The sequence below is a fragment of the Rousettus aegyptiacus genome, unplaced genomic scaffold (assembly GCF_014176215.1).
Source record: "Rousettus aegyptiacus isolate mRouAeg1 unplaced genomic scaffold, mRouAeg1.p scaffold_m13_p_8, whole genome shotgun sequence".
Lineage (NCBI taxonomy): Eukaryota > Metazoa > Chordata > Mammalia > Chiroptera > Pteropodidae > Rousettus > Rousettus aegyptiacus.
The window spans coordinates 8,776,819-8,797,221 of NW_023416311.1; the positions used below are offsets into that span (position 1 = coordinate 8,776,819).

The 20,403-nt window shown below is 47.4% G+C and overlaps 1 protein-coding gene, 1 long non-coding RNA gene and 2 pseudogenes across 3 annotated transcripts in view; 1 reads left to right on the forward strand and 3 right to left on the reverse strand.

The window, feature by feature from the left end:
• Window positions 1-20,403, forward strand: part of TVP23A (trans-golgi network vesicle protein 23 homolog A) — a 24,036-nt gene continuing 3,633 nt past the window's right edge. The window contains exons 1-4 of one of the 2 annotated variants that reach the window (XM_016159673.2): window positions 1-153; window positions 429-508; window positions 19,207-19,281; window positions 19,705-19,849. In XM_016159673.2, the coding sequence (XP_016015159.2) occupies window positions 145-153; window positions 429-508; window positions 19,207-19,281; window positions 19,705-19,849 (309 nt within the window). In that variant the 5' untranslated portion in view covers window positions 1-144. The remainder of the gene's footprint in view (window positions 154-428; window positions 509-19,206; window positions 19,282-19,704; window positions 19,850-20,403) is intronic. The other variant, XM_016159674.2, reaches the window with a different exon arrangement.
• Window positions 8,379-8,497, reverse strand: LOC118607327 (annotated as a pseudogene).
• Window positions 11,603-11,721, reverse strand: LOC118607510 (annotated as a pseudogene).
• Window positions 17,997-19,710, reverse strand: LOC118606580. Its single transcript, XR_004952537.1, has 2 exons — window positions 18,939-19,710; window positions 17,997-18,756 (listed from the first exon to the last, which is right to left on the reverse strand). It is a non-coding gene; the product is annotated as an uncharacterized LOC118606580 (long non-coding RNA).

Below are 20,403 nucleotides of genomic sequence, written 5' to 3' on the forward strand. Positions count from 1 at the left end.
CCTGCTCTCAGGCGGCACCGCGGGGCGCAGGCTCCGACCCCACCTCGCCCGCCGCCTCCGGGGCCCACCAGGCATCCTAGCCCTTCAGTGGCGAGAGGCGGAGCTAGAGTTTGAGGGCTGGGCTCCAGGCGGACTCTGGGGAGGATGAAGCAGGTAAGGCTGGGAGGGGGTGTGTGGGGAGGGTGGAGGTACGCTAGGCGTGGAAGGATGGTGGCAGGGACGGGAGGAGCCTGCGGGGAGCGCTGGGAGAAACGGGGAGACGAGATGCGGGAGCCCGGGGCCTGGGCCTGGGCTGGACCGCAAATGGCATGGAGTGTGGAGAAGGCACTCGAGTCACAGCCGCAGGGGTGGGGCCACGCCTGCAGAGGGGGTAGGGGTGGGACTGTGTTTCGCGGGCGGCCTGCCACTCGCCTTCGGTGCCCCCTCAGGCCCTGGTGGACGATACCGAGGACGTGTCCCTGGACTTTGGCAACGAAGAGGAGCTGGCCTTTCGGAAAGCCAAGATCAGGTAGGTTGGGACTGGCTTTGGGCAAACATCCCCCAAAGCTGCAAACTCATTCATTCACATTCACTCATTCATTCATTCATTCAGAATGTATTGAGCACCTAATGTTTGCCAGGCATGGACTAGGGACACACCCTGGACAGATCAGACAAGGTCCCTGCCCTCCTGGAGCTTGCAGTGGGAGTGGGAGGGGACTAGACTAATACCGAACTGTCAAACAAAGCTGGTAACAAGATAATTAGCAGTGTGAGAAGAGCTGGGAGGAAATCAACAGGGTGATGAAAGAGAAAGTAACTGGAGAAACCTGCTTGCCTCAGTGCAGTCAGGGAGGGCCTCTCTGAGGAGGTGAAGCTTGAGCGTGAGACCTGAACCAGGAGCGTCCCCAGTCATGGGAGACCCCTGAGGAAGGACCAGCAGGTGCAAAGGGCCCAAGGTCGTGTTAGAAAGTCAAAGAAAGGCCTCTGTGTCTGGAAGGTGGTGGGAGAGGAGAAAGGGCTTAGCAGGAGGCCGGAGAGGTGGACAAAGGTTGGAATTTTTATTCTAATCTCTGCTTCAGATTTAGCTAGCCAGACAGTGTCCTGGGTCAAGTCGCTTGCCTGCCTGAGACCTTTGGCATCCCCAAAAGTGGAAAGACTAAGGTGGGAAGAATAACCCATAAACATGATTGCCGATGACCCAAGCAACTGCCATATCTAGAAACACCCACATTCTCACCCACATTCACTCACCCGCTTCTGTCCAATCTCTCCTTCCAGCCATCAAAGCCAGCATGGGAGGGCCTGGCACCTAAATGTCATTAAAAAGAAAATTCTCTGATCCATATCCAATGAACCCCAGAATGGAAGGACAGTATTTGTTTCCTAGGGCCACTGTAACAAACTGCCATAAACGTGTTGGCTTAAGACAACAAAAATGTCTTCTCTCACAGTTCTGGAGGCTACGAGTCCAAAAGCAGTTTCACGGGGCTGAAACCAAGGTGTCAACAGGTCCACGCTCCCTCTGGAGGCTCTAGGGGAAAAATCTGTTTCTTGACGTTTCCATGTTCTGGTGGCTCCTGGCTTGGAGTCCCTTCCTGCATCCTCAAGGCCAGCAATGTAGCATCTTCAGATCTCTCTCTCTGCTCTGTTTTCTTCCGCATGAAACCTTCCTCTGCCTTCTGATAGGGTTACTTGTGATTGCATTTAGAGCCCACCAGGATAACCTGGGATGATCTTCCCATCTCAAGATCCTCAATCACATCTGTAAAGTCCCTTTTGCCATATGCAGTAACATTCACAGGTTCCGGAGATTAGGGCCTGGACATTGTTGGGGGGCCATTATTCAGCCTAATGACCCATGATTGTCTTTAAGGAAAGACACTGTAAGAGAATCGGAATCCTGGGGAAAGGATCGCATAGAACATCTAAACTCATACGTTCGATTTTTATTGAGCACCTCCTGTATGCCCGACTCTGGGCTGGTGGAGGGGGAGGTGGGCTATAAGGACACACCCCCGCCTTTATGGAGTTGCCCAGTCTAGAGCAGGGCTGGTCGGCCTCGGCGCTGCTGACATTCTGGGCCAAGTACTTCTTGCTGCCGCTGCATCGTAGAATGTTTAGCAGCATCCCTGGCCTCTACCCACCACTTGCCAGTAGCACTCCAGCTGACACTAGCAAATGTACCCCAAGAATGCCATTGGTTTGGGGGTACAGGGTGTAAGTGTGCCCATGGTGATTAGGACTCAGTGTTTTTTACATGTTGTGATAGGCAAAAGCTTGGGCACTTTATCTGGATCAGGGGAGGAAGTGAGGGCTGAGCCGAGACCTCACTTAGGAGTCAGCTAAGCAGGGAAGGAGGGAGGGTGTCACATGCAAAGGCTCACAGCAGTGGCGAGTTTAGGGAGTTGAGCGTGGTTGACTGGGGAGTAGTTTGGGCAGAGGCTGGGGCCGCACCCTGAAGTGGAGTTGTAGAGGTGCGATGTCCGCTAGAACTTTCGATGAGGATGGGGAAGTACTGTATTTGTGCTGTCCAGTATGGTAGCCATATTGGTTGCTGAGCACTTGATATGTGGCAGGAATTTGCATTTTTAATTTTAAATAGGCACATGCGGCTACCGTGGTAGACAGTGCAGTTCTAGAGCTGGGATTTGCGCAGGGCGGAGACATGATCAGAATCTCACTTGGCCCTTAAGAAGGGTACAGGACAGCGACACAGCGTCTTCATCTCATCGGGAGATCCAGCCACTAGCCCCGCACACCGTTCCTTGTGCCCTGTCACCTACATGGGCCACGTTGGGCTGCCGGGGCAAGAGCTTCAGCCTCTACTTCCTGCACACCTTTTCTATGATTCGAGATCCGCAGCCTGCTCGCCAGCTCACAGTTCCTCCAACCCAGGGGCCCGTCCACCGAGGTCATTCCCGGGCTGGCCTGAGGTTGACCCTTTACTCACAATGACCTTAAACAAGTCAGGGCACCTTCTGAGTCCCCCATTTTTTTTTTTTTTTTTTTTTTGTAAAATGAAGATGATATTAGCTCCATCATAGAGTTGTGTGAAGAGGACTAAATCACTACAGTGATTTGTTTACTCTGTATTACAAACCTATGAAGTAGAAATCATGATTTTTATCAGTTTCAAGGTTAAAGACATTGAAGGAAAGAGAGAGTTGAGTGACTTGCCCACTGTCACACAGCTATTAATTAGGTGGCAGGGTGGGGATTTGAACCCTTAGATTCTGCTCTTGAGTTCTGCGTCTCATAGTGCACTGTGCTTAGGAGATGACGCTCATGGGGACAAGCTCCGCTCTGGGGAACAGCGTTTCTTGGGCTTCCATCCGATGCTTACTCCGGGGAGCACTTTACATTTCCTTTGTGTCAATGAGAGTGCAGAATTGCTCCTGCTATTTAGAGCAAGCTTTCTCAACATCAGCACCATTGCTGATATTCGGGGCTGGATCATTCTTTCTTGTGGGGCTGTCTCGTGCACTGTAGGATTTTAGCAGCATCCCTGGTCTCCACCCACAAGATGCCAGTATCACTGCTCTCCCCTGCTCCCTCCCTCCACCAGTTGTGACTCTAGACATGACCAGATGTCCTCAGGAGCAAAAGTGCCCCTGGTTGAGAACCCTGACTTAGATTTCTCTCTTGTTCTCCATCTGGGGGTTGGGTTTGGGTAAGTTAGATTTGCATTTGAAGGAAGTCGGAGCATTCCTGACACCTCTGGGTTTGTGTTTGACAGTGACCCCAGCAAAGCTGGTGGGAAAGAGGGCAAGGAAGGAGAGGGGGGCAGGCGATGGTACAGAGGGTGCCTTCGTCGCCACCCATTAGTCTCAGAAATCAAAATAGGCACATGTCTAATTGCCGCACACACACACACGCCAGGCTCCAGTACAGTGAAGAGAAAAAGAATTTTGTTTTTTCTTTGTTGTTATTCCAGGAAATCTGTTTGCCTCAGTTAAGTGAGGAACTCTTGCCTTCTGGGGTCCCCCTGTTCCCAGTGACTTTGGGGAACAAGTCATACTGCCCCTTCCCACTCTTAAATCTATTTTAAAAATATAGAAATATGACACGTAAGCAGGTCTCACCAAGAGCTATTTAATTTTAAGTAAGGTCCATGATTACCAAGAAAATAATCCGCAGAATCAGGGAACTAGACAAATTTCAGTTCTCTTTGATTGAGACACGGAATTACGTATTTTGAAATTAACTCCTTACATCTATAGGAGCTTAACTTCCCTTTATAGTTCTTGTTAACATGAAATTGGTTGCATAAGCCATCCCAACAATCAAAACACTGAACAGAGATTTCTGCTGAACTGTGACCCACATAATCAAGGAAGTTGGTGACCGGAAGGGGATGTTGGTCAGGTTCCTTGATGCTTAACATTGGGCAGTTTGACTGCACGGACCTGGAGATTTCACTCACGCAATCATTAATCTAGGGTTTGATGCAATCAATGTCTGGGGCTGGATGTTTTTTGTTGCAAGAGCTGACCTGTGCATTGTAGGATGTTTAGCAGCATCCCTGGCCTCTACCCACTAGATGCCAGTGGCAGCCCTGGCTGGTCATGCCAACCAAAAGTGTTCCCAGACATTGCTGAGTGGGGGTGCAGATCAGCTCCCCTTTGAGAACCACTGGTTTAATCTTTCACTAACTCATTCATCCGTTAAATCAACGAGAATGCTCAAGGACCTTTGTGTGCCAAACACTGTTCTAGGGGACACAGGAAAATCAGATAGGTCTGGTTCCTGCCCTCATGGAACTGACATTTTAATTAGGGAGAAGACAGTGAACACGTATAAGATATATCTGGACAAAGTAAAATCAGAGAGTGGTAACCACGAAGGCATGTGAGAAAAAGGGGTGCAGGGTAAGGGGCTTCTTTAGATCATGAGGGCTCAGAGGAGGCCTGAGGAGGTACATTTGGACTGAGACCCAAATGTGGAGGAGGAGCCAGGCATGGGAAGGCCCGCAGGAAGGGAGTTCTGGCAGAAAAACCAGCAAGAGCAAAGGCCCTGAGGCGAGGTAAAGTCCAGGGCTTGTGGGAACCAGGCCGGGGTATGGAAGCTGGGAGAGTGGGAGGAGGAAGCACAGTTGGAGATTAGTGAGTGAAAGGATGTGATGTGAGTGGCTTTCAAGATTCCAATGAGGAATTTGGAGTTTTGTCTGCTTTTCCTGGGCAATCTTTGGAAAGATCTGAGCAGGGGACAGGTATTATCTGGTTGACACCTGAGAAAGTTGCCTGCAATTGCCATGTGCCCTGTAGGGCAAGAATGGAAGCAGCAAGATCTTTGAGGAAGCCAACGAAAGGACTAGAGTGAAAGATGCTCGTGGCTAGACTCTGGGGACACACGTGGGAACTTGGCCTATATTGACCTTTGTCCATATTCTGCCAGCTACAGGTCTGGGACTTCTGAGATCAGAGACAGATGGAAGTGGGTGCCAGATGCAGGCGTTGGGGCCTGCAAGAGATCTCAACTTTATCAGCACTCCCAGGGGTAATAAAACTTCGGGTTTTCTATCCTTGAAGATGCTGACTCAATAGGTGTTAAGATGGGTGTGAAAGGTTCCCGTTGTGCTCTGAGTGACCTGGAATGTTTTTCCAAGCTGTCCATTTCTGGATTAGTAGGGAATGCTCACAGTAGGGGGTGTGTGTATATATTTCACTTTCACTGGCTTGGGGTAGGTGTTGACACAAGGTTTAGCTGTATATTTTGGCAAGTAATGCTCATGACATTTCCTTAGTAAAAATCAACTTAAGTTTGGGTTGGAATCTAAGGGGAAAAGCCCCGGGGCTGGCCTTTTCCCACCCGGAAAGAAATCTTCACAGGGGCCCAGCCTTGGACGGCCAGTGCATCACTTCTCACTCAATACAGGAACAAAGAGGCTTCCAGAATGACTTAGAAAGCCACACATCATGTTAATGGAGCCTCACATTTTCACTGCATCTCAATACAGATGTATCTCTGCCCTGGATTTTAAACTGTAAAATAAGAAATTGCAAAGGGACAGCCAGCTGAATAACTCCAAGCCTCAGATATACTCTTAGATGGGAGAGGTATTTTAAATGAATGCGAATTCAAATTAAAAAAATTAGAACAGGTCACAGTAGAAATTTGACTGCTTAGAGGAGATGAGCCACCAAGACATCAGGTAGATTGGTGGTCACCAGGGGCTGCAGGGAAGGAAAAATGGGGAGAAACTGACAGATGGGTACGGGGCTTTATTTTGGAAACATTTTGGAAAAACCATGTGAAAATACTAAATGCCACTGAATCGTTCACTTTAAAATGGTTCATTTTATGTGACATCGACAAAAAAATTTTCATTGTATTATTTTGATCTTTTTCTTTCTCAGACTTTCTTTTTTAAGCGGTTTTGGGTTCATAGCAAAATGAAGGAGAAGGGGTTTCCCATGATACCTTCTTGCCCGCCTCTCTCACACAGAGCCCCCTCCATTATCTGCGTCCGCCACCACATGACAACATTCTCTGTGATCAGTGAACCTACACTGTGACACATCATTATCGTCCAAAGTCCGTAGTTTACGTGAGCGTTCACTCTTGGTGTTTGGACAAATGTGATGGCGTGTCTCCATCATTACAGTATCCTGCAGAGCAGGTGCTCTGGCCTATTCACTCCCTCCCTAACCCCAGGCAACCACGATGTACTATTTCCCTAGTTGGGCCTCTTTAAGAGTGTTTCATAGCTGGACTCGCATAGATGCAGCCTTTTCAGACTGGCTTTTTTTTTTTTTTTCCACTTAGTAATATGCAATTAAATCATTTTTTTGTTTGTTTTTAAATCTGGATCGCTGACTTCTTTTGAGAAGCTGCTGGAGTCTGGAAGGGTGGGCTGAGTAGAGTCGTGGGAACTGCTCCTTCTGGGTGGGCTGCAACCCTCATCCAACCCGTGGACTTCTTTACCAGCCCAGCTCGGCCCTATAAGCGCCCAAGTTGGCAGCCCCCTACCCCCACACCTCGAGGACAGTGGGGAGTAAACGTGACTCCAGCAGTAGCATTTCTACACTTTTCGGGGGTGCAAGAAGCTTTGAGTTGGAATTCTTCTCTAATGCTGAGGTTTTCTGCCCCAAAGTTCTTGAAGCTGCCACCAGGTGACGGAAGAACCTGTCCACAAGGGCCCAGCCTTGCGGGTCAGGCTGTTGCGCCATCCAAGGCCACTTAACCCTGAGGCCTCCTGTTCCCACTCATCCCCCGGCCTTTGTATACACATTTTGCTCTCTGCTGCCTAAATTTGTCCTTTAGATCTCAAAATATTTTTAAAAATTCATTTATTTTTAATCGAACACCTACCCCTGTGAAGTTTCAACTCGGTGGTTGTCAGTATATTCACAAAGTCACGCAACTACTGTCATCTAATTCCAGAATATTTTCATCCGCCCCCGCCCCTCCCTGCCCCAAAGAAACCTCATGTCCTTTAGATCTGAATCCGCATTACTGCTAAAAAGCATCCTCTCCTCTGACTTGGGTACGCCCTCCTCCGCCCCCACAACCCCTGTGATGACCCCGAGGCCTGACAACGCTGTTGTGTCCACATCTGAGGTTTCTTAACATGTCGGTAAATAGCCAAGAGCCTCATGGATGCCCTGCCCCGCTCCCATAATTAAAGAGTTAACTCCTGGAACAGCAAGGGCAGCCGATGGGACCCTGCACCGTTATCCATTCTGACTGCACGGTGGCCACGCCGTGTCCGTTGTTGAGAATTTTGATCGTGACTCTGCTCATGCCATTAATACTTTCCACACTGAGTTGAAATTACCTGTTTGCTTCTCTGTCTCCCCCCAGACACTGGTGATGTGCATGAGGGCAGGACGTGGTCCATTTTGTTCACCGCCCTTGGCCTGGACCTAGCACCATGCCTGGTAAATAATAGGTGCTCAGTAAATGTGGTTGTCACTGCTTTAAGCTCAATTTATTAAATTCGCATATTTCTTAAACGATTTTGAAAATTGATTTCAGATGTTTACAGGTTGGTTATATAAACTTAATTCTGTGTCTTCGGACCATTTAAACTAGTTTCAATTTCAGCATTAGTCATTGTTTTGAATACCAGATTCACTTACAGACAATAAATACACATATATGGCAATTACAAAATTTTCTGCTTTCAGCATGTTGGGGAGTTTTGGTGATGACAAAATCCCAGATGAAAGAATCATAAAGTACAGCAACAAAATATGTTAAGTCAGAAAATAACATTTTGATCAATGCCCTTAAACGGACTTGAAAAAGACTTTTTACTTGAAAATAATTCCTTTTTTTCTTTTTTTTTCTTTTTTTTCTTTTTTTTTTTCTTTTTATGGTGAGGCAACCCTTGGTTGACCTCACAGATCGCAAGGACCTTTTCAGCTTACAATATTTTTATTTTTTATTTTTCATACCTACAGCACCTGGTCTTCCTCAGTGGCCTCCAATCCAAGTACTAACCAGGCCCGACCCTGCTTAGCTTCTGAGATCAGACGGGATCGGGCTTGTTCAGGGTGGCGTGGCCATAGGCTACTTCGAAATAATTTCAGACTGACTGGAAAATAGCAAGAATAGTACAAAAAACTGACATCCTTTACCTCGACTCTCCAGTTGTTAACACCTTGTGTCTATATTTGTTTTCTGAGAGTGAACTGCACACAGCAGGCTGCCGTACCCCTAAATACTTCAATGTGTATGCTAAGACAGAACATTCTCTTATATAAGTAGAATATATTGACCAAAGCTGAGAAGTTTATCTTAACCGACAGTCCATATTCTAGTGTCCTTTTTCCCAGTTCAGGATCCAGTCCAGCCTCACCCATTGCCTGTGGTCATTCTGGAAGAGTTGTCAGCCTTTCTCTTCATGGCATGGGCAGTGCTCAGATGTGGAGACCAGCTATTTTGAGGCGTGTATCTGAACTCGGGTCTGTCTGATGTTTCTTATGATTAGATCCAGGTTGTGATTTAGGGCAGAAATACTGTAGAAATGATGTAGAAATGATGCTGTGTTCTAATAGGACAATTTTTTTCAAACTCTGTCACTACTAAAGGTGGCGCACAAGTGACACTTTTTATTTTTGCCCTCCACCACCTGTTACCTGCAACCCAGTCTCCAAATTTTGGTCTTCGATTCTTTTCACCACCCAAGGAACCCAGGGCTCCTTAGAGAAGAGCCAGTTCCAAGTCTTGAAGCAAAAACCAGTCCAGCTGGGTCTGGAACACTCTTTTGTTGCCAGAAAGCACAAATGTGTATATATTTTTAAAATGTCACAGACTGTTATAAAGAGTAAAGACACCAGTTTAACCGGGGCTCCCACAGGCCAGGTTGTGGTAGGGATCGGTATTTGCCGAATGAATTAATGTGGTTTTCTCAGTCCTCTCATTTAATAACCCATACATTGGGCTCTTCATTTCTAAAATGCTATCATTTTAAAGTACGCTGGTTCAGTTATAGCTCTCGGGGTGGGGAATAAATACCTTATTTGCAGCCATTAGTGGGCGCGTCCTGATTCCAGACACATTAAAGTGCGCAAAAATAAAAATGCAAGGAAAGACAGGATCCTCTCCATTTCGTAGATAGGGAAACCAAAGCTCTCAAGAGCCAGGTAACACACCTAAGTTCACACAAGAGCTACTATGATGCTTTCAAACCTGCCCACTTCCTAGTAGAATCTAACAGCTCTTCAGAAACAAAAGCATATAATGGGTGGATTCTACTTTGTACTTCCAATGCAAAACAAAACACATCACAAACAAACAAAAAATACCCCACTCAGAGCACGGGTGAAAACAAGCCAGAATCCAGGTTCCTTACCTTCTTCGGTCTCCTCGAGGTGCCACCCGCCCCTTACACTCCAGCCTCCTGGAAAGTCAGTCCTTGGCCTCCCTGCATTTTTTCTCTCTCAGTTAATAACTCCAAGTCTCCTCTTTAAAAAAAGGTGAGAGTTAACTGCAGCTGCCTTCTGATCCACGCCCCCACACCATCCCCCCCACACACACAAACACATACACAAATCTTCAGATAAGCCTGGGACCCTTCATTTTACCACCTGCATTCTTGGAGGAACCTGATCTTCTCCTCCCTGCCCTTGGAAACCACCTGGCAAACCATAACGTGGGTTATACAGAGTTAAAACCCTTGAACATTAGAGCCTGTATTAATTAGCTACTGCTGCATAACAAATTACCCCCAAACAGTGTTTTCAGACAACAAACGTTTGTATCTCACACTCAGAGCTGAGCTGGGTGGTTCTGGCGTGTTCTTCCATCAGGAGGCTGCCAATGCCTGCTTGTGTTCAGGTGCTACCCTTGAATTCATTGGGGGTTACGGTGTGGTAGTGTTCTAATTCTATCATTCAGTCTTCATTAGTGAGCTGAAGTAACCTAGAATCTCTCCGTCTTCAAATATTTAGTCATGTCAAGATACACTTTATAGAGAAAAAGCATAATAGATGCTTGATTATTACCCTTTGCTTTTCTGTTTCCAAGTAATGACTTCATTTTAAAGTATCACATGACTCATGGATTAAGACATATTCTTAGTGCTACTCAAACTGTCTCACCTTTGGCCAGTGTGAGCCTCTTACAACTGGCTTCTGAGTCTTTCTGACCTCTGGTAGTCTTTGGCAGCCTCCTTGTCACCAGGGAGGGTGTCTACACCCCAGCCTCATTGTGTACATTTCTCCAACTGTTCCCGGAATGGCCTTTTCTCCAGGGTGCCCTGGCTGCTTTGGAGAATGGAGTTTAGAAGCCACAGTCTGGATCTGTCTCTTGTGTCAGCTCTCTGGCTGTAGGGCTAAAAAGTCCCTCAAGCAGGGTTGACTGTCACTTCTTGGTCATAGATTTGGGAGTCACTGTGTTGGTTCTGGTGTTGGTTTGCCTGTTACAGGAGCTGCTAGCCTGCCCATAGAGTAACTTCATGCAAACTAGAAAAGACAACCCTTTCTCGGGCAGACAGTTCCCTCCAGGGCGGCGCGTCTGCCTGATTCCAGCAATGTCACCTGCGTAATCATTTCTTTGCTCCGACTCTGGGCAGGTCACCTTTCTGAACATCCCTGTCCTCATCTGGAGAATGGCTCTCTGTACCCTTCTTACCTCACTGATTTTGTTTGTCCATAGCAGGTGTTATGGGTTGACGTGTAACCACCCCCCAAAAAGATATGCCGAAGTCCTAACCTCCAGTACCCCAAAATGTGACATCATTTGGAAAAGGGATCTTTGTAGATAAATTAGTTAAGATTAGGTCATACTGGAATACGGTGGGTCCTTACTCCAATCTGACTGACGTCCTTATAAAAAGATAGCCAGGGGAAGACAGGAGTGGAGGCCATGTGGTCACAGAGGCCCAGACGAGAATGATGCGGCTACAAGCCAAGGCACGCTAGAGTTGCCGGATGTCCATCAGAAGCAAGGAGAGACGCCTGGGACAGATTCACCCTCACAGGCCCCCAAAGAAATCAATGCTATAATTTTGGACTCCTGGCCTGACCATGAGAGAGAAAATACTGTATGTATGAATGTATGTATTTATTTATTTATGGCAAGGCAAGCCTTGGTTGACTTCACAAATTGCAAGGACCTTGCCAGCTTACAATCCCTTATTAATTAATTAATTAATTAATTAATTAATTTTTCACACCTATAGCACCTCATCTTCCTGGGTGGTCTCCCATCCAAGTACTAACCAGGCCAGACCCTGCTTAGCTTCCGAGATCAGACGGGATCGGGCTTGTTCAGGGTGACCTGGCCGTAGACTGAGACACCCAGTCGTGGTGTTTCGTCACAGCAGCGCTGGGACACCCATACAGCGTGTGACAGCTTTCTTCTCTCCCCAGCTACTCTGAGGGTGGTGGCTGGACCAGCGGCACTGGCATTTCCTGGGTGTTCATGACAGTGCAGACTCTCAGGGCCCCCAGACCTCCCGAATCAGAACCTGCATTTTACCAAGATACCGGGGGATTCGTAAGTGAAGTGCCGCCTTATACAAAAGGGGTGGAGTGATCCCTCCCCGGCACCAATTCACGGTTATTCCTGAGCATAGCTGGCATGTGTGGAACCCTCGCTGCCCACCAGGCAGTATCCTCCTACGCCCTTGACATGCACTACTGTTCTCACGTAACATCCCCAACAACTTCACACAGTCGATACCGTCCCCAGTGTCCATGGCCACACAGGTGTGCGCTGCTCCACTCCGGGGAACGCAACTCCCACGGATTGCTTGGTGCCCCTGGCAGAGTGCACTGCGGCAGCCCTGACTCATCATCCCGTTTTACAAATGTGGCAAGTAGGACACACGCAGAGAGGCTAAGTCGCTTGCGCAAGGCCACAGAGGTCCTCGGTGGGGGAGCCGGGGTTTGAATCTGGGCAGCTGACAATTGCTGTGTCTGAACTTGCACCCCGGACCTTCTCCTTACCAACACACACACGCGCACACGCACACACACACACACACACACACACACACGAGAGCCAGTGAAAGCAGTGTCTCTCTTTCTCCCGTTTCTTTTCTCTTTCTGTTAAAACGTGGTAAAACGCATAATGTAAAACTGACCATCTTAACCATTTTTAAGGTGAACAGTTCAACGGCACTCAGTACAGTCGCAGTGGTCTGGAACCATCACCACTATTCAGTCCCAAAAGGAAGTTCCGTAGCCATTAACCGGTCAGTTCCCATTCTCCTCCCCGCCCCGTCCCCCCAGCCCCCGGCAACCACAGATCTGCTTCCTGTCCCTATGGATTTGCCAATTCCGGACATTTCGTATGAATGGATTCATACAATATGTGGCCTTTTGTGTCCGGCGTTTTTTTTCACTTAGCAGAATATTTTCAAGGTTTATTCATGTCGCAGTACGCATTCATTCCTTCTCATCCCATATTTTAAAATTATGGGTAAGTTATGCATAACATAAACATAAAATTTACCGTTTTAACCATCGTCGAGGGTACCGTTCAGTGGCATTAAGTACATTCACACTGTCGTGTAACCATCACGTGCCGTCCATCTCCAGAACTTTCCTGATCATTCCCAACGGGCACCCTGTGTACATTAGATGATAACTCCCCATTCCGTCCTCCGTCGGCCCCTGGTAGGCTCTATTCCGCTTCCTATCTCGATCGATTTCCTTATTCCAGGTACCTCCGATAAGCGGAGTCGTACAACATCCGTGCTTTGAGTTTGGCTCTGTTCACTCTGCCTGATGTTTTTGAGGTTCACGCATGTTCTCCCATTATTCGCGTGACTGAATAACATTCCATCGTACGGATGGACCACATTTTGTTCGTCCACTCACCAGCTGACAGACGCGTTGGCTGGTTCCACCTTTTGATCGTTGTAAAGGGTGCTATGATCATGTGTGTACGAGTTTTTGCTTGAGTCCTGCTTTCAGCTCTTTAGGGCTCCCATTTCTTTTGAAAATTCTGGGTCTTTAGCTAAGGAATCTGGTCCATGGGTCCAGCGGCAGCAGGGCTCGGCCTGTAGCTATGTCCTGGGGAGAAAGGTGAGGACCCCATGCAGAGCCCAGCCAGGGCTGTGCAGCCAGGGGCCCGCTGAGGTCTCTCTGGGGGTTCGCTTTCATTTTGCAGATTGAGCATATATCTAGCTTCTTAAGTCAGAATGTCTCTTTAAAAAGAAATAAAGAACAGAAACAAGAGGAAAAACTGCGGTGACCACCGAAGGGAAGTCTGTTCTTTTATTTGCTTCCACACTCAAACTTCTGTTATGTTGACCTTTGAATAGAAGTTGTGAGGACTTAGCAATCGGCATCTACTCAGACATCCCAACAGTCCAAAAACCTACCCTTCCCAAGGCTCAGATGTCTGTGGAGGAGGACGTGCTGTCATTTGAAGCAAGAAGCCAGAGTCTGAAGGATGATGGTACTAACATTGCTTCAGGAGCATTCTATAGAAGAACATCAGTTTTCGCCCTGATGCTTCATCCGCTGTTAGCCAGTCCTGATGGGGCTTCTCAAGGGCTCGTAGGGGTCTCTGCTTTCTTAGGCGTGGGTTTCTTCAGTCCCTTTCTGCTTTGTTCCTGGGACTGAGTTTATCTTGAAAATGGAACTGAGAGGGGCTTCTCAATTGCAATTAGCATACGAATCACCTAGGGTCTTGTTAAAATGAAGATTTGGGCTCAGTGGGCCCGATTCTGCATTCTTACCAAGCTCCGGGGCACCTGGGGAACCGATGGATGGAAAAGAGGCTGAGGGTCTTGGGCATCGTCATCCTCGCTCTCTTCCCCTTACACTGGGGGTCCCAATCCTCCCACATCTTTATAGTGGCACCCTATTGTTAGCAGAAGAGCCACCTGGCTCTAAGTGGGTGTCAAGGCTGAAGAAATAAATAGTACCACACTACTCATTTTCATCAATCGAGAAAATTGCGTCTGACAGAGGACATCCAAAAAGAGCATCACTGGTCCAGGCTTTTTCTCAGTTTCTCAAAAATCTTGACCATTCATGAGTCAAAGAAATAAACAGAGCACTGTTAGCCATGACCACTCTCTGGTCTGGCGTTGTAGGTCCCGGAAGCCTCAGAGGTCTGAAGAGGCAAATGTTCTCCCATTTTACAGATGAGTAAACCGAGGCTACTCAGTTTCGTAGCTTGTCCAGGGCTGTGTACGCAGCAAGGGTGGGGTACAAATGTGGATCTAGGCTCTCTGGTTTTCACTGTACCCACTGTCCAGGTGGGGGCTGGGGTGATAGTCAGGTGGCCCTTTTTTTTGCAGAGGGACTGGTAAGCCCGGAAAAAAGGACCTGCTTTCTGGAATTTTCATCACGCATCCAACTGTAATGGCCAATTACTCAACTGGGGATTTTTAGGTCTGAATTTTTTTTTCGTTTTTAACCACAGATGGCCCCCAGAATTATCAACTTGTGGGCTTGATTTATTCTGAAAGACGTCTTGCCTCAATGCAACGTTGAGGCCGCCTCTAATGATTTATTTGCTACTTTTTAATTCAAATTTACATAAAAGTACAGAGAACAATGAATGAACCCAGTGTTCCCGTTGACCAGCTTCAGTTGTGACCAGCACATGACCAACCTGTTTCATCTTTACCCATCCACTTCTCGCCTCCACGTTATTTTGAAGCAAATTCTAGACATCATCACAGATGCTTTTTTTTTTTTAAGTGTCAAAGTAAACCAAGGAGAGAAGCTACTGTCTTTCCTCAGACTTTGACCACAGAGAAAAGCAGAAAGCTTTTTGGGCTGTCTGAAAGATGATGGAGAACTTTAAAAAGGATGTTTGAGGAACAATTCAAGCTGAAGACACTCTTAAAAAAAATCAGAATGCAGTTTTCAAAGTAGTTTAAACAAATAAAGGGCAAGTCTTAAAGATACTATTACAGTACAGCTGAATTTAGGATTAAATCAACCTTCCCTACTCTTCCCCTCCACATACAAATCAAACCTACCTTAGAAGTTTGTAGCGAAGGGGATATGTGTGCCTGTTCCCCGATCTTATTATGCCCTCTGTCTAGACAGAGCATCCTCACCCTCGACCTGTGTCCATTTTTTGAGTGGTTTTAGGTTTACAGAAAAATGAATGGATCAAAAACGCAGAGTTCCCATAAGCCTCTCCCACCTCGAATTTCCCCCTGTGTTTAACGTTTTGCATAACTGCCAGATGAACCAGTACATTATTATTAACTAAAGTCCACAGTTTCCATCAGGGTTTGACTCTTGGCGTTGTACATTCTTTAGGTTTTGACGAGTGTAAAATGGCATGTGGCCACCATTACAGTATCATATAGACTAGTCTCACTGCCCTAAACATCGACTGTGTCCCACCCATCCGTCCTCCGCCCCCCCACCCCAACTTCTGGTAACCACTGACCTTTTCACTGTCTGCATAGTTTAGTCGTTTCCAGAATGTGATGGAGTTGGAATCATACAGTATGTAGGCTTTTCAGATTGGCTTCTTTCACTTTTTTATGTGCATCTAAGTTTCCTCCATGTCTTCTCATGGCTTGCTAACTCATTTCTCTTTAGCCCTCAATAATATTCCATTGTGTAGTTGTACCACTGTTTACCCATTCGCCTTCTGAACGACATCTTAGTGGCTTCCAGCTTTGGGCAATTGTAAATAAAGGTGCTTAAACATCTGCGTGTGGACCTAAGTTTTCATTTGGGTAAATACTGAGGAGTGCAATTGCCGGATTGTATCACATGTAGAATTTTTAGGGTGACTTGCGAAGATTTTTCTTTTGATCAGCGGCTTCAATCAGAATTTTTTCTTATTGGGGTATAAAAGAGCACCAATCTAAAGTGTACAGTGTGATAAATTTTACATGTGCACACGTGAGACCAAGATACGGAGCATCTCCAGCACCCAGAAGTCTCCTTATGCGCTTTCTCAATCAGTCACTGGCCCCTCAACAATCCCAAGATAACACTACTCTGACTTCTAGCATAATCCATTGGTTCCACCAGAAGGCAGCTTCTACCCTGCAGCTTTTGAAAGCAGAGTTTTTGGAGGGGGCAGGGGAGGGGAAGGGGGGGGTGCAGGGAGAAGAGCCTTTAAAAGCAGTGTGTTCCATTTTGGTTTGTTTTCAATGGAGCCTGATTTCATCACCAAACTGTGCCAACACCTGTGGAGCAGGGGTTGGCACACTATCTGGATAAATTTTTTTTTTGGCTTTGCAGGCCAGCCAAAGAGTGAGCATGGTTGTATTCCAATAAAACTTTATTTATAGAGTAGGAAGTGGGCCAGATGTGGCCCTCAGGCTAGGGTTTGTGGATGCAGTATATAGCAGTGCTTTTCTTTTGTAAAATTCATGCCCAGGCCTTACTCCAAATCTGAAGCCATGTGTCTTGGGACAGGAATAGCCTATGCACATTTAAGGCCTCTTTGGGCGACATTCCATGCTAATTCTGGGTTGAGAACCGTCTGTATTTCCCTCCAAAGGGAAAGACAGACAATAGGTGTCCCGGGACCCAGAACTTTGAAAATGGAGTTAAACAAAAGGCCATTAAGACTCTCCCCACCTTGACAGCAGTTTGATTAAATAGCCTCATTTCCCTTTTTCACCATCTGTCATTCCCTCCTCTCTCCTGGAGGTGACAGGCTTCTGCCTGGCCAAGTGGAGGGAGAGCGTTGGCTCCCGACTGGAAGATGCTCCACGTTAAAGTTGAGGAATGAAGGAGGAGGGGGTGGGTGAGAGAGAGAGAGAGATCTAGAGTCTTGGGGGATCTCTGAGGTGACATGTCTGCTCTCCCACCCCCCGGAGAGTGAGAGAAAGTTGTGGTCAGAGGGGAAATTTTCCCGTGTGGCTCCTGGGAGGCCGAACAGTTTCGAGTGACTCTGAAGGCTGAGATAATAGCAGCTCACGATTTCTGAGCACGGTCTGTGTTTCAGGCACTTCGTGCGTGCCGCCTTCACTCAGTCTTTTTAATATCCCAGGAGGTGGCTGTTGTTGGCATTCCCATTGTACGGAAGTGGAGACTGAGGCATCTGGAGGTCATGTAGCTTAGGGAAGCCCTTGGAGCCACTCAGAGGTTGGAGCCAGGATCAGAACCCTGGCAGCAGGTACTTCTGTACTGCTGCCTCTTACGGGGCCACCGGGTGGGGACATGGGAGGGAGCAGTTGGGAGCCAGTGGCATTGAGAGGTAGAGGTGGCCATCATGCATGCGGGTGCTCTGTGGTTGCAGAGGTGGCAGGAGAGAACACTGAAAGGATGGAGGACCCCATGGCAGGGAAGGGGACCCCATGCCAGGCTTAAGCCATGGCCTTCGAAACTAGAAAACTGCTGAGACCACATTAGTGTTAGCTGGGGGCAAAGGTTGGGCAAAGTCCAGAGGGGACCTGAATGAGCTTGTGGACCGTTGCCCAGAGAGTGACCTGCATAAAGCAGGATTAAAGCAATATTTGAAATGAAACAGGCATCCTTTTTTACTTGCTTTGGGCTAATAATAATACCTTCCATTACGAGTTACAGTCAGTTCACTGGTACCCAACTAAGCAGGACTTCCCAACAACTGGAATGTTTTCTGCATTATATTTCAGGAAACCACAGCCCCAAAACAGAAAAGAAGCAGAGAGTAGAGAATTTATTCAAATGCATTAACTTCCAGGTTTTACCCTGGATCACTGCATACTTTGATCTCTCTTCCATCTTTTAAGTCTGTATTGTTCTACAAAAAAGAACGAATGTCCCAGTCGTCCTCAATGAATTCCGTTATGAGGTTTGGCATAACAAACACCGACCAAGAATCTTCAATGCCAGGCACTGCTGGGGGAATAAAATCATCTAAGACATGGTTTCCGCCCTCGGAGAACTTTCAGTCACGGCAAGAGGACTCACTGATCTTCATTCAGCGTGAAAGGGCAAATCTGTATGAAGGCTGTTTCTTGAAAGATCCTCAATGAGATCTAAGGCAAAAAGGGTTTAAGAGACTCCTGAGTCTTATCTTCTGGAACACTCCAGATTTAGAAGTTCTATGCGATCGCGTTTAATTCTTAAATCCCAGGCCGGCTTTTCATCCGGGACACCAGGAAAGCTTAGCATCTTTGAAAGGTGCAGATCAGAAGCGTTCTTCTGGCGAAATGCTGGTGTTTGGGTGTGGCCCCTTCCTTCTTTTGAGCATCAGGAGTACATGAAGAAGTCACTATAAATTCTGCTTCTGGACCTTAGGTCACGTTCCCTTGGGGGTCTAAAACTGCACGATTCTATAGGAGCCCCTAGTTTGCTTATTCTGACCATGCACCTTCTTGAGAAGAACCAGGAGGCTCATTCCCCTGCAGGTCTGCTGGCCGCCTCTGATCACCAGATGTTGCAAGCTGGTGGCTCACTGGCCAGGGCAAAACACAGTATTTTATTAATATAGTCACTATCACTGAAAAATCCAATCCCCTCCCCACCCCCATCCCACCTCCCCCAAAATCCAATTCCCCATTGCAAGTTTGGATTTCTGGCTTCTTGTGAAAATACCATATCTCGCTGTACTAAGGGAGGTTTGTAGGGTACAGTCACCTGTCCTCAAGGGCGGTCTTCCTTGTCCCTCCCCTTCCTTCCTCGCACTGGGGTGGCGCTTTAAATGCCACCGTCATCGGGTTCGCACTGTTGCTTTCTTGATTCTGATTTTTTTTCTCCACCTGTGCTCTATCGAAAGTGAGTTCCGAAGAAAGAAATAGAAAGCCATAAGTGTCTTCTACCTGGCCCATGTCCCCCAATGCTGTCACCTGCCTGGTACAGGATGACCACATTCCCCGTGGCTCTCTCTCTCCTTTTATGCCTGCAGGCACAGCAATCCAAAACCATCTTCCCCTGGATTCAGTGTCATCAGTCAAGTGCCGCTCGGGAGGAGCAACGACAGGTTACGCCCGTCCCTCGTGTCTTGCTCATTTCCTCGCGTCCAGGAACGCGCATTCCCCGACAACACAAGACAGCACCCGTGGGTTGCACGTGGATCGCTGCTCTGTTACTGGGGATAACCCAACCTTTACCTTTAGGGAACTGATCACTGTCACCGCTAGGTGGGAAGGCAGCGATTGCTGTCACGTTTCACTTCAAAGATGACCCGGTTTCAAAGAGGGCAAGTGATATTTGGAGTCAAATGAGGGGAAAGTACGGGATTCTTCGAGAGGGAGAAAACAAAAGGCTGATATAATAATGAGCCTCTCGAATTTAGTGCCTTCCTTGGAGCCGCGACCTGAAATGCTCTGGGCGGAACGTGAAGTGAGCTCAGAAACTGCCCACGTGGCCCCTCGGAGTGAGGGTCTTCTGGGTTCTTTTCCAGGCACCCTTTGGCCGCCTTTTTCCACCTGTTTTTCCGAGTGAGTGCCATCGTCACCTACGTGTGCTGTGACTGGTTCAGCAGGAGTTTCGTGGGCTGTTTTGTCACCGTGCTTCTCCTTCTGTCCTTTGACTTCTGGTCTGTGAAGGTAAGGACCCTCACCTGGGATGCTATGGCCCCCAAAACACATGGGCCGCGCCTCCAGATGGCGACTGTCCCGATGCATGTGGCCGATCGGGGCCAAGAGGTGCTCTGGTTGAAACTGCTGATACGCACTGAAGAGTACTGAGCCAGAGTCCCTTAAAATTAGAGGAAAAAATACACTGTTTAGCGCTGAATAAATAAATGGCTTGTGGGTATCACTGTCATGGTTGCGAATATGTACCATGTGAGGGTGACAATTCCACATGACTTTAGATTTTTTAAATTTACATATACTGTATATTTAAATATTCTATATAACATGAATATACGTGTACACACACGCGCACACACACACGCGCACACGCACACGCGCACACGCACACACATATATTTTTTTTGAGTGGGGGGGCATCTGTCACTTTTCGAGGTAAGCTTAGTTAAAAATTAGAAGCCTCAAAAACTGATTTGGAAACCACTGCAGTTCAATCCCTCTCTTCTCTGCTCCCAGCACAAGTTTAACCTGAATTGGTGACTTTTATTCCCCAATAAAAAGGTGAG